The 13,671-nt window shown below is 38.5% G+C and overlaps 1 protein-coding gene across 1 annotated transcript in view; it reads left to right on the top strand.

Moving 5' to 3' along the window:
- The window catches only part of tcta (T cell leukemia translocation altered), a 20,943-nt gene extending 7,676 nt beyond the window's left edge, over nt 1-13,267 (top strand). The window contains exons 2-3 of the mRNA XM_043707691.1: nt 6,311-6,365; nt 8,336-13,267. Of these exons, the coding sequence (XP_043563626.1) occupies nt 6,311-6,365; nt 8,336-8,378 (98 nt within the window). The 3' untranslated portion in view covers nt 8,379-13,267. The remainder of the gene's footprint in view (nt 1-6,310; nt 6,366-8,335) is intronic.
- The last annotated feature ends 404 nt before the right edge of the window (nt 13,268-13,671 follow it).

Genomic DNA, 13,671 nt, shown 5'->3' on the forward strand with positions numbered 1-13,671 from the left:
GTTCTGTATCCAAATGGCTAGTTCTCCCTGTATTCCATGAGATCTAACCTTGCTAATCAGTCTCCCATGGGGAACCTTGTCGAACGCCTTACTGAAGTCCATATTGATCACATCTATGCTCTGCCCTCATCAATCGTCTTTGTTACTTCTTCAAAAAACTCAATCAAGTTTGTGAGACATGATTTCCCACGCACAAAGCCATGTTGACTGTCCCTAATCAGTCCTTGCCTTTCCAAATACATGTACCTCCTGTCCCTCAGGATTCCCTCCAACAACTTGCCCACCACCGAGATCAGACTCACCGGTCAATAGATCCCTGGCTTGTCTTTACCGCCCTTCTTAAACAGTGGCACCACATTAGCCAACCTCCAGTCTTCCGGCAACTCACCTGTGGCTATCGATGATACAAATATCTCAGCAAGAGGCCCTAATTGAATGGTAGAGCAGACTCGATGGGCTGAATGGCCTAATTTCTGCTCCTATGTTCTGTGGTCAAATTGGACTGGATTAATTTAGGATATCTGGCTGGCATAGATGAGTTGGACCGAAGGGTCTGTTTCCATGATGTACAACTCGATGACTCTATAAATAGAGCAACCATTTTGAACTGAGCAGGATCCGATAAATGGCACTCAAATAAAAGCGAAATATTGCAGATACTAGGATTCTGAAATAAAAACTAAAGTAAGTATGTAAGTTAGCTTACTGAGCTGTAAGGTTTGTTTTCAGACGTTTTGTCACCATGACTTGGTAACATAACCAGTGAGAGTCTCCGGTGAAGCGCTGGTGGTATGCCTTGCCTCTATAGGTCTTGGTTTCTTAAGGTGGGTGATGTCATTTCTGTTTTTTTTTCAAGGCAATGTAGAAAGGGACTAAGTCGCTGTGTTTATTGATGGAGTGCTGGTTAGAATGCCATACCTCTAAGAATTCTTGTGCGTGTCTTTGTTTCGCCTGTCCCAGGATGTGTGTGTTGTCCCAGTCAAAGTGATGTCCTTCTTTGTCTGCATGTATGGAAACTAGTGATAGTACGTCGTGTCTTTTGGTGACCAGTTGGTGTTCGTGTATCCTGGTGGTAAGTTTCCTGTGTGTCTGATGTAGTGGGTTGTTTTTTACAGCTCTGCATGGTACTTTGTAAATGATGTTAGTTTTGCTGATAGTATCTAATCGATCCTTTAGGTTTATTCGTTGCTGTTTAATTGTGTTGGTAGGTTTGTGGGCTACCATGATACCAAGGGGTCTGAGTAGTCTGGAACAGAAACAAAGCCCAACAAGCAGGCACAGCGCAACCAAAATCTATAGCCACATTACTTTACATCAAAGACATATCAGAAATGACTTCGAGACTACTCAGACCTGAGTTAAAATCTTCTCAAAAACTGATAAAAACAATGTGTAGGAGAACTTCAGGTCTGGCAGCATCTATGGAGAGAGAACGAGAGAGTTAACATTTCAAATCCAGTGTGACTCTTCTTTGGAATGGCCATAATCTCACACTGGACTCCATTATAACTTTGTTTCTCTTTCCAAATATGCTGTCAGGCCTGCTCAAGTTCCCTAGCACTTGGGTCACTTTTGGCAATACAAACAGAGAAGGGGTGACCAGGTGTTGGTGTAGGTGTTGTTGAGGTTGACTGAGACTCCAGAAGAATTTCTGCTCCTTGAAAAGTGTGCCAACACTTGAATGGGACTGTTGATTTAATGTGTAATCTGAAAGACAACTAACTTTTCAGCTGTACACTGATAGTCAGCTGTATTAGATCCACAGGTCATGATGTACTGCTTGGATTTACAACTTTCTGGCAGTAGCAGTAATAGATATAAAGTAAATTAACACATCGGTCAGCTGGTCGCTTTCAGGATCTCTCCTATCATTCACATAATGCAATCAGAAATAAAAATGTGTAGTTGCCAATTTTCACCTTTCAAATGTGATATTTTGTGAATTGGCTACAATTATGGACAATGTAGTTTTAACGGAGAGAAAAAAATGTTAGGAGGAGTCCTGACTACTACTATGCATATGCCAAGTGACTGATGTCTAGGTAGCACTGTGTATTTGAGCCAGATTGTCTCGCCTTTTCACTTACTGAATAAATTGTAGAAAAAAATTTTTGATATATTCAAATAAATGTCAAAACAATTTCTCAACCTGCTTAGGAACATTTAATTAAATGTTCAGCAAATCTCCATCTACCCTCTGACTCATTTTGGCTCTGTAATTAAACCATCTATACCAAGGTCATCTCCAGGGAAACAGTAGAAGATCTTGCATTAGCTTCAGTTGAGAGAGATTGATTAAAGTTGACTGTCGTTTTCTTCCCAAGTTGTTTTCCAATGACCCAGTCCTGCAAAGTGGATTAGTGTGGAATATGAATTGGAGGTTGACAGCTGAAAAATGTTGAACTTACTGACTTTTAATAACAGCTTTTAAGAAAAATGAAAGGATGAACTTGAATATCTAAATATGGATATTTTTTAGATCTTTTTTAATAGTCTAAATAGTGCCTTTGGAATGGTATCTCAGGCTGAAGTTTGCCAGGAAATCATGAGATGGGTAAGAAATGGGCCTGGAAAGAGGATAGAATTTACTGTAATTCATTTTAGTTGAATTCAGAAAGCATGATGGCATTTTGGTTTTAGTTTAGTTTCCATGAGGGAAAAAGAATGATTGTGACTTTAACTTTTGTAAAGCTGCAAGATGAGAGCAGTATTTAAGATCTTCTAAAGATTTGAAGGACAAAGGAACACATTAAAGACAGCTGCTTTTTTGAACTGAGAAGAGAGAGAGAAACATATTTGAGATTTAAAATCTGCCATTTTCATATTTCCAAGGAGACTGAACCAGAAGTGGTTCAAAGAAGACTTTGATGAAAAATTAGTCCTTCAGTCACTGGAAGAATAGAGTTTTTACTTGAACTACTTGAGGCAAGATAGTTACTTTTTGGCAACTTTCTGTGCATTAATCTGACATTGGTTGAAACATGAAACAAATTCAAACTTGGAGTCATGTGGAAAAGCTGACAGATTCTAAAAAAAATTATTTTAAAAAGTCATGAGATGTATGGGTATGTAGGTAAGGGAAAACTGTTTCTCTTGGTATAAAGATCAAGAGCAAGAGAGTGCAAGTTTAAGGTAACTGGCAAAAGAAGCAATGGCAATATGTGCAACAAGTGGTTGAGATTTCAAAGTTACTCATTCATTGGATGTGGGCATTGTTGGCTAGGCCAGCATTTATGGCCTCTCCTTAGTTGCCGTTAAGGTGCTGGTGAATTGCCTCTTTGAACATCTGTCCATTTGCTGTAGGTATACACAACAAATGTGGAGGAAAGATGGGGGATGGATAGATAGTGATGATTATTATATAGGGAAAATAGATACATTATAATACAGACGGTCTGTGGGTTGCGAACGGGTTCTGTGCACAAGTCAGAACACAGTCCAGACAGTATAAAACAGCCGTTCATAAGTACAGATGGTTGTATTTTGGATATTTAAAATTACATCCTTGTATAGGATTACATTTATAAGTTGAATGTCTGTAAACTGGTGATCCATACTTAATACAGCTCTCATTAGTGATGCTGTTACGAAATTTTTGTGGTTGCCTCTGCCTTTTGAAACAAAATCAAGGCGGCACGGTGGCACAGTGGTTAGCACTGCTGCCTCACAGCGCCAGAGACCCGGGTTCAATTCCCGCCTCAGGCGACTGGCTGTGTGGAGTTTCCACATTCTCCCCGTGTCTGCGTGGGTTTCCTCCGGGTGCTCCGGTTTCCTCCCACAGTCCAAAAATGTGCAGGGTCAGGTGAATTGTCCACGCTAAATTGCCCGTAGTGTTAGGTAAGGGGTAAATGTAGGGGTATGGGTGGGTTTCGCTTCGGCGGGTCGGTGTGGACTTGTTGGGCCGAAGGGCCTGTTTCCACACTGTAATCTAATCTAATCTAATCTAAAAAGTACATTTGAACAGAAATAGCTGAAGCAAAATTTGTTTGTGATTGGGTGTATCAGAATAGGGGTGATGCGTTTATGTAATATAAGGTTGAAATCAGGACACACTTTCCCAGCAAGTCTATAACAGAAATCCAAAACGTGTTTCTTTCCTCACCCCCCCTCATCTCTCCAAATGAAAGGCTGGGGCTGCTAAGCCAATCATTGCTTTTGAGACTGAGATGTATAGGATTTTTTTTGTGTAAGGGTATTGAAGGATATGGATCAAAAGCAAGGTAAATGCTGCTGCAGGTACAGATTGATCATAATTTATGGAATGGCAGAACAGACTTCAGGGACTGGTCTCATGATATGTGACAAAGTAATTATTTGTAAAGCGGTTTGGAACATTGAGGATTTTGAGAGGCAGGTTTGTACATTCATTTTTGTTTTCTTGTCTGCATTATTTCTAATATCAATATCGGACTCTCTGCCTTATTCTAAACAAACTGACTGACTGAAATTCATTGCCAAGACATTTGGAATGTATAATGTAAGTTAAATTTTCACTTTCCTTATCAAGATGTCATAGAATCCCTACAATGTCAAAACAGGCCATTTGGCCCAGCCAGTCCACACCGACCCTCCAAAGAGTATCCCACCCAGACTCAATCCCCTATCCTATTAATGCATCTAACCTACACATCCCTGAATACTATGGGCAATTTGGCATGGCCAGTTCATCTAACCTGCATATCTTTTGGATTGTGGGAGGAAACACAAGCACCCGGAGGAAACGCATGCAGACATGGAGAGAATGTGTAAACTCCATACACACTCGTCCGAGGCTAGGATCGAACCTGGGTCCCTGGTGCTATGAGGCAGCAGTGCTAACCATAAAACAAATCATTGAACTTGTTTGAGGTGGTGCAGTGTAAGTGAGGTTCAAAGAATTGTGACACGGGGACTGGACAGTTGTACAGTCATTTTTTTTTTTCAAGTTATTTTTAATTAAACCAAAAATGTCCACAAACTATTAAGGATCCCGTGCAGAATATGATAACTTTGAGCCTGTCACAGCAAAGTAGCCCAGAGCAGTTTTTGAGCTCAGGACCGAGACTGAGGCTCCAGAACACTGCAGGTGGTGTCTCATAATTTCTCTGCTGGTGATTCAAGCTGGTCTGTAAAATATCCTATAGCATTATTTGAGCAGAAAGTTGTCTCAAGCAACCATTACCAATCTAAAGCATAAACTAATCATTCATCTCATGATTATTTCTAAGTGAGGCAGAATGACATCTTTGTTATCAGTTTGTTGATCACTGTCTGAAGCAAGTTGTTGTTTTTAAGTAGAAAACATCATTAAAATTTTATCAGAACTTTGATATGTGTTACATCTCTGAAATGTGCTCATGCCAATTTGTGTATCAATGTTTTTCATTTATATTATGCCTTTAAGATACAAAGTGTCCCATTACACTTTAGAAATTTCAACCAGAAAATGGGTGCCAAGCCAAAGAAGAAGCTCTTACGGAAAGTGCTGAAAAACTTATGGTCTGGGTTTGAGAGTAAGAGAGTGAAATTTCTAGTCAGCTGAAGGCATGGCCAATAAAAGTGGGGAAAAGTTAGGATAAGCATTCAGGGTGATAAGAGGAATGGAATTAATGTTCATCGAATGTAAATTGTGGATTATTCAAGACTGAATATCAAATGAGCAGTTGACAGTACAGATGCCATAGAGATCAAGACATGTGGAAGAGAAGTGGAGGTGGATATTGTCAAAGTACATGGGAGCTGATACCATGCTTATAGATGGTGTCACTGAGCACTGATAGGGAGATGCTCAAGTTTAGATCCTTAGAAGCTGTGGAGCTAAATCTTTTTGAGGTATAGTTTAATTCTATTTTGACATTCTTGTTTACAATGCAGTTTACAAGTCCTTATGGCACAGAAGAGGTCATTTGCCCATTAAGCCCAAGTTATATGTCTCTAGTGCAATCCAGTGAGTCACATTCTCTTTTATACCTTACAGTTTATTGCCCTTGAATATCCATCTGGCTCAGTAATGTGCTTTAGGAAAGGAAATCTACCATCCTTACTCTGATAGCTTATGCGTAGCTCCAGACCCATAGCAATATTTCTGACTCTGAAACGGCCCAGCAAATTATTCAGTTGAAGAGAGATGCGCAGTGAATGCGACCCTTACAGGTGATGTCCTGTTCCTGCGAATGATTTTTTTTCTTTCAGAAGAAAATATTTTCCTGAGAAGAAAAAAGTTGTCAGAGATTTCTAGGGCTGCACAGTGCATTCCAGCTGTTAAAAAATACAAATTGTGATTTTTCGTCTGTGGTGGAACAAGCTATTTGACTTTGAGCTTATTTTACAGGTATTGGAGGTCAGAATGGAGGTACTCCAGACAGCTCTTCAAACTTTACCAGTTGGTATGTTTTTCTTTTTAAAGAAACTTTTGTAAATGTGGTACATCACACATTGTGAAATGCTGATACAATAGAACATTTTTAAAACAGCTTTGTTGTTCAATTTCTACCTTGATCTGAAAGCTAATTTTGCTAAAGATCTCAATATGTTTGTTCACGAAGTACGCAGTTAAAGTAAATCTGCTAGTCTCAAGGTGCTATTGCATTTGGGAACTTTATCTTATGATTTGAGTGCTTTTAGTAATTGAATTCCCATTAGAGCACATTTGTAAGTTGCTGAAAAATACATACATATGAACTCTGACTCAAACCTGTTTGATGTGAATGAGGCACTAAAAGAAAAGCCCAGTTGTATTGCCCCAACTAGCTCATAAATGAAATTAGCTTTTTGATCATAGTCTGCAGATTGATTGCAGTAGTAGAAGTCAGAGGATCATGGTAGATGGCCGTTTGTGTGACTAAAGACTGGTGTCCAATGGCATACCACAGACATTGGTGCTGGGTCCTTTATTGTTTATGAATATTTTCCATGTTATTTATATGTAATGTGGGCAGGAGGATGATAAGTAAGCTTGCTAATGACACAAAGATTGGCTGGATTGTTTACTGAGAGGAAGAAGGTCTTAGGTGAAAGGAGGACATAGATGGATTGGTCAGACGGGCAGATCAGTGGCAAATGGAATTTAACCTTCAGTGTAGACAGAATAAGGATGTACTCAGTGAATGGCAGGATGCTAGGAAGCGATCTTGGGGTCCTTGTCCACAGATCCCTGAGGTAAAAACAATGACTGCAGGTGCTGGAAACCAGATTCTGGATTAATGGTGCTGGAAGAGCACAGCAGTTCAGGCAGCATCCGAGGAGCAGTAAAATCGACGTTTCGGGCACAGATCCCTGAAGGCAGCAGGACAAGTTAATCGGGTGGTTAAGGTGGCTTACGAGATACTTGCCTTTATCCATTGTGACAAAAATTATACGAGCAGGGAGGTTATTTTGGAGCTGTACAGGACTTTGGTTAGGCCATGGCTGGAGCACTGTGCACATTTTATGAGGAAATGGGGGGAGTGCAAAGGAGGTTCACCAGGATGTTGCCTGGATGGAGTAGTTTAGTTAAGAGAGGCAGGATAAGCTGAGGTTTTCTTTATAACAGAAGGCTGAGGGGAGACCTGATTGTGGGGCATGGACAAGTTGGATAAAAACCAGCTGATCCCCGAGTTGAAGGGTCAATAAAAAGGGGATATAATTTTAAGGTGGAAAGGCCAGAGTTTTAGAAGGAATTGGTCGAAATGTTGCCCAGAGGTTAGTGGGAATCTGGGGGATGCATAGCTTGGAGGGTAGTTGAGGCAGAAAACCTCAACCTTTTAAAAAGTATTTTTAGCCCTTGTAGTATCATAACATTTGAAAGGAGTGGGCCAAGTGCTTGAAAGTGGGAGCAATGTAAATTTAGAATAGTTTTTTTGGTGCAGACTTGATGGTCCAAAGAGCCTCTCTACTTTATAATTCTATGAACCGTTGACTTTCCTCACTTGTACTCTCTGCCTTAATAAACAGCCATTCGAGTGGCCAGCCCCTAGAATTTGCTAACATGCTGGATTACTATCCGCACCTGGTCTTCCAGTATTTATCATAAAGTAAATTGAGAGTTTACAGGTAAATGTTGAACTATAGTGTGTTTCATAGTGATGTCAAATTATGTTCACAACTTTGCAACAGGATCTCTTGATAGCATTGAGAGGGCTTTGCTTCCCCTACCCTAAGGATGATGGGGCCAGTTGTAGACCTGCTAAATGTGTTTGTATTGTTAATCAAGTTTTGAAAATGCCTATAATGTGGAATTTGACTGAAACCATAAGCTCTTCTTCTGGAAATCTGAAGACCAAGTGTCGTATTACATTTTTTCAGAATGCAATCCTCAACCAGTGTAAGAAAATGATTCCAATTTTGACTCCTAAAATGTTTTTAATTGTTTCTACAGGGACAATGCCAGTGGCGAGTCAATTAAAAGTCACAGGGAGTGAGTGATGAAGATGTGTGAAACCTGCAGCTGAGACATGAGGTGGCTTGCTGTGTGGAGTAAAGTTATTGAGACTGTGGAATGTTCAAACTGCTGTTGGGTGCTAAATTCTACAAAATATTGTATGTTGCGCCTGATGACTTGAAATGTGCCATTGTGACTCAGTGCCGTTATTTTATTTTTCTTTCCTAATATTCTTAGGCTTTGCTGAGAATCCAGGGAAGTATATGTTGGCACAAGTCAATTGAAAGGTACCAGCAATGAAAATGTTGATTATTTAAATGTGTTGTGCTAACGCAACTCCCCAGGATTTTGAATAGTGCTATAAAATGGATCTTATCCGTAGGAGATGAAAAGAAACAATATGATTCTATTTGGAAAGATTAAAATCAAGTAGTGATGGGTGTCATTTGATGAGCCCAGAAGTGGATTATCAAAGAACTAACAAGGTTTTCGTAGCAATGACATGATGTTCTGCAGCAGTTTGTTGAGGATATACTAATTTGAATTGGGTAACATCAGGGAAAACAGATCCTTCTGGTAAAATGTCTACATGCCAATCTATAAATTGTTTTCATGTTGATCCCAAAGTGCAATGCGATCGTTTTGTAGACCCAAAAGAGGCATTGGTAGGAATTAAAACAGACCAGTTTGAGTTTGCTTTTGTTTTGTCCTCTGTATGCATGCAAATAATGGCAGAACCCAAGCTGATTTGTGTATAGACATGGCCAAAACAGTTCTCTGCAGCATTATCAATGATGAGAATGGGATGACCTCTGAAGGAGCTAAATAAAGTGAAGTATTAATATCTGAGGCAATTGCTCAATCTTCCTGTGAACACATATCATTAATTCTTCATGCTGGGAACGCCTTTTGGCAACTGTATGTCCTGCAGGAAGTTAATGACCTGTAACCTGTTGAGGACCTATAACAGCTGATTTCAATTTAAGTCTTTCAATTGGTGAGAAACTGAGGACCTTATTACCAATATCCAGTAAAATAATTATTGGGTGGCATGATTCTGGTATGCCTGTATGATGTTCTATGTTAGAATGGTGAGCTCATGTCAGTAACTTGGCCTACATAGTATAATTCTAATCTTGATTTTGCTGTTGGGAAAAATATTTTTCAGGAGAAACTTTCAAATGATGGTACCCTGTCTCTCACATGAAATATTCATGACACCTTGCTTATAGTGTATCTTGTGTACTCATTTGCCTGACTGAACCAACTTTTCAGGCATGCTGTAAAGTGAGAGCCCAGAACGGCTGAGAGGCTGTTCATCCATTCGAATCAGGATTCCATACCTGTTGTAAAACCCAGATTTTAACTTTTAAAAGAATACTGGGTGGACCTCCCAGAGCATGCAAGTACTTTTTGACTATACCTTAAGAGGCCTCATTGATTCTCTATAAAGGGATGCCCTTTCTGGAAATGTTATTTTTTTTAAAATTCAGAAAAGCAGGAGTGCTTAACTGGCTTACAATAATGATGTAGCCCGCTACGGACCCATTTCCTGAACTGTGTAAGCCAACATACTGACAAGCTTTACTTGCCAGCTGCATGGTTTTTCACCATGGAAAACTAGTAAACTGAACTGAACCCTCTGGTACCCCCAATTTAGCTACCGAATGTTACTGAGACCCACATTAGGGCATGGTTTGTTTCCCAACAACCATGTTAGGTGCACACTGCATGAGCAGAACCAGTATTCGTACTGTTGACTGTCACATTGCTTTTCTACAGGGAGGTAAAGCATTACCTTGGCTTTGTCAAAGGTGTTGGTTTGGATAAGTCCTTGGTTCAGCTCACCCTGTTCCACAAAGCTTAACTAACACACTTCAATCTGCTGACTGGATTATCGTGCACTTACTACTCGCTTTAACATTATGTGAATGAAATAGACTTTACATACATAATGTCTAAGAAACCTGAAATGCTAAAGTCCACAATGTACCACAGAAAAATCAACTCTAAGTGGAAAGTCAGGACAAGAACCCATAATTTAAGTTAACTTTCCATCTTAAGAAATCAGTAGGAAGTTATAGTGAAGGACATTGTCATAGCAGAAATAGATACATAATGGTAGACTCTTCATCTCCATTAATCTTGATTTTTATGTCTCTATTTAAATTCCAAATAAATCACAAGTTGCCATTTAGTTTTCTATATTTTGGCAATCTGTCTCCATGTTTTCTTTTGCCAGGCCTCAAAACTATTGGGAATAGTGATGCAATGTTATGTAACAATATAGAAACATGGTTACCTTGCACAGAATGAATATTTAAGTCCATGCAATCTGCCAGCTGGAGTGAAGTGATATTGTATCTTTAGTTGCTGTCATGATACATTGTGTAATTTCAAAGCAAAAATTCTTGAAGGAAAATTTTATTTTGCCGTCCATACAAAGACCATCTAAGTTGAGAGCAACTCATGAAGTGTATGCCAAGCAATTTACCTTTGTTTTTCAACAGTGTACCAAAAGAAGGACTGAAGTTTAAGATGTAAACAGGCATCTTCTGTTTGTATATTGCTTAAAAATCTCCAGGAGCAAACAGAACCATAAGTACATTTCTAATTTTGATGTTTTAGATTCTACTTGCATTTTTATTATTCTATGTTCTTTTCAGTTAGAATCACTTTGTTTCACTGGACTTAAGTTTACAAGATAGTATTGCATTCATGAAAATAAATCATTAACTATTTATTCCTTATTCAGTAAGTGGTGGGGTTGATTATTCTGACATAATATATAGCTGGTTTTGAGGTTGAGGTACGTGAAGAGAGAGAGAGTATGTAATGAGAGTTTTTTGTCAAAAAGTTAGTTCTACAAATTTGATTTATTTGTTCTATCCAAACCTAAAGCTGAGGATTCTCTTCTCTGCTGTGTAAACTTGAGCTCTGAGGAGCACAGCCCATTTCGTTGTATGATGAATTACATGGGTGCATTGACAAATTTTTTTCCTTGAGTAAAAGGCCATTAGTATCCTTGAATAGTTGTGCTTAGAGCCAGCTTTCAATAAAATGTAAGGGTTGTGTTTGAGTTCAAAAGATAATTGGTGACATGATAGTACAATAAATCTTACTTCTGAAAATTTGTTAATGACAAGTGAGTATAATTAAGCTTTTTTTTACTGTATCAGGAGTGATCCGAATTCAAAATATGGTGGAATGAAAGAGATTACATATTTTAATCCAATTTAAGTGTTCATCTACACACACAAACACACCAAATTATGTTGGGTTGAATTGGACATTTTATTAATTAGACCATTCAGCTCAGAACAGAAAACTACAACTCCCCAGGTTAGCAGTGTAGTTGAGCAGTTACTCTGGGTTGGAGTCATATGTTGGCCCCACTACAGAGACTACAGTCCAGAGTCTGCTGATTCTCACACCTTAAGCCAATTCTCCGTCCAACGTACCTGATGTTACAATTTTAGTCAGCATTGTGTCAGATATTGTCTATGTTAAAAGACATGGATTCTGTATCACTGACTGTGTTCATGATAGAAAAAAATCAGCAAAAGACACACCCTTGTCTTTCTATGTCATAGTAATGGAATGTGATGGAAGAAGAGTTTTGTTTTGTTAAATAGTCATATGAAGCTATTCAGTTTTCTTCTCTAAACCCTTTTTAAAAAATTGTTTGTAATTTGTTTCATGCTTTTTTCCCTCCCTGAAACAGATGGCCTTTAGCACTTGTACTTTGCTTGATTGAGCTTGTTGAATGTTCGTCCTCACATAAATAAAAGTTGGGTGATGGTTGTGATATTCTCTCACACCATGTTTTGTACTGATCTTACTTGTAATGAATTTCTCTCACTTATATTTTCCTATGATTTCCTAGTACAATCCCCTATCCCAGTGCCCCAGCCCAAGAGGGTCAATTATATAATACCATCACTGAGCATGCGGACTGAGGTTTTTTTTGGATTCCAAGGCTCAGTATCACAATATTATGTATTTATATTTTCTTGATGCAGGAAAGCCTCACATAGCTGCTTCGATTCATTTTCTTTCCCTTTTAAAGTTCCTTTTAGATGTTCAGTGTAACAACAAGTGCAAGGAGAAAGGTGTTTGAGACTTCTAATGAAGCCTCCATTAACTGAATGCTAGTGTGCATGCAGTCCAGGGAGACTGATTCTTATTTATTTCTCTATTTCTCTGTCTCTCTACTCTGAAAGGAAGTGCTTGGCCTCTGCTTGTCAATATTGTTTGCAGTAGCAACAAGATTAGTCACTCAATACTTGCATGTATTCTGTGATTTGCGACCATGTTGCATACGTTTCTTGGGTGTTTTCTTTCCCCCACTGGCAATACTTAAATGCTTCAGTAAATGTTGCTGATAGAAATGGTTGAAATAAATCCAAAAGTAAATGTTCTTTTTTTTAAGACAAGTAGCCATATTTTTCAGTTTTATGCAGAACGTTTACATGAATACAAGGATAATTTATTTGTTTACTGGTCCCCTTTGAACTGCGGCATTGATACACCATTGCTATGTTACACTTTAAAAAATAAAAGAGGAACTTTGGATTTAGACAGCAGTTTGCCAAGAGTTAGTCTCAAATCTCTAGAGTCCCTGGAATAATTGTACTGAAGTAATTTATACTCTACTGAAATGCATTTTTCTAATATAAATATTTTGTATATATACAGTAGATTTTGTAAATCACTGTAATCCTTAAATTGGATAATCTTTGTAAACATATGCCCCTAAAGTTGATTAACTTCTATTTATGTTGAAAATGTAAAGGTTTCCTGACTGCTGTACATCAGAAAAACTGCTATATGTGTGTATGTATATATGTATATTTATCCTTAATTTTGTTTTGGGAGGGACGGTACTAGATAGTTTTTAATTGTATAAAAGGAGTTGCAGAAACAAAACTTGACTGTTTGTACTTTATTCTTTCGCTGAAGATCATTTGAAGGTTACTTCTTGTACTAATTACTAAAGTGCAAAATTTCTCAACTTCCAAAATTCTAACCACCTGGCACTAAAGAGGATTTGAGTTTCTAGCTCCTTCAGTGATTTAATCATATGTTTCTGAGGCTTGCTGCACTGGATGCAAGCTGTGTAGTAGGTCTGGCTGAATCGGAGAGCTGTAGTACATTGTGTCACTGCTTGTTTATTGAACACAACTAATTTTAAAAAACAAGAAATTGGGTCCAGTGGAAGAAGGAGCTAAGAATCTTTGGAGAGCAAAATGACACTGTAGCAGGAGGGAATTTCTTTTATCACTTAATCTCTTTATGAGCTATTTTGAACTTGGTTGAGCATGAAATACTTT

The sequence above is a fragment of the Chiloscyllium plagiosum genome, chromosome 18 (genome assembly GCF_004010195.1).
Source record: "Chiloscyllium plagiosum isolate BGI_BamShark_2017 chromosome 18, ASM401019v2, whole genome shotgun sequence".
NCBI classification, from domain to species: domain Eukaryota; kingdom Metazoa; phylum Chordata; class Chondrichthyes; order Orectolobiformes; family Hemiscylliidae; genus Chiloscyllium; species Chiloscyllium plagiosum.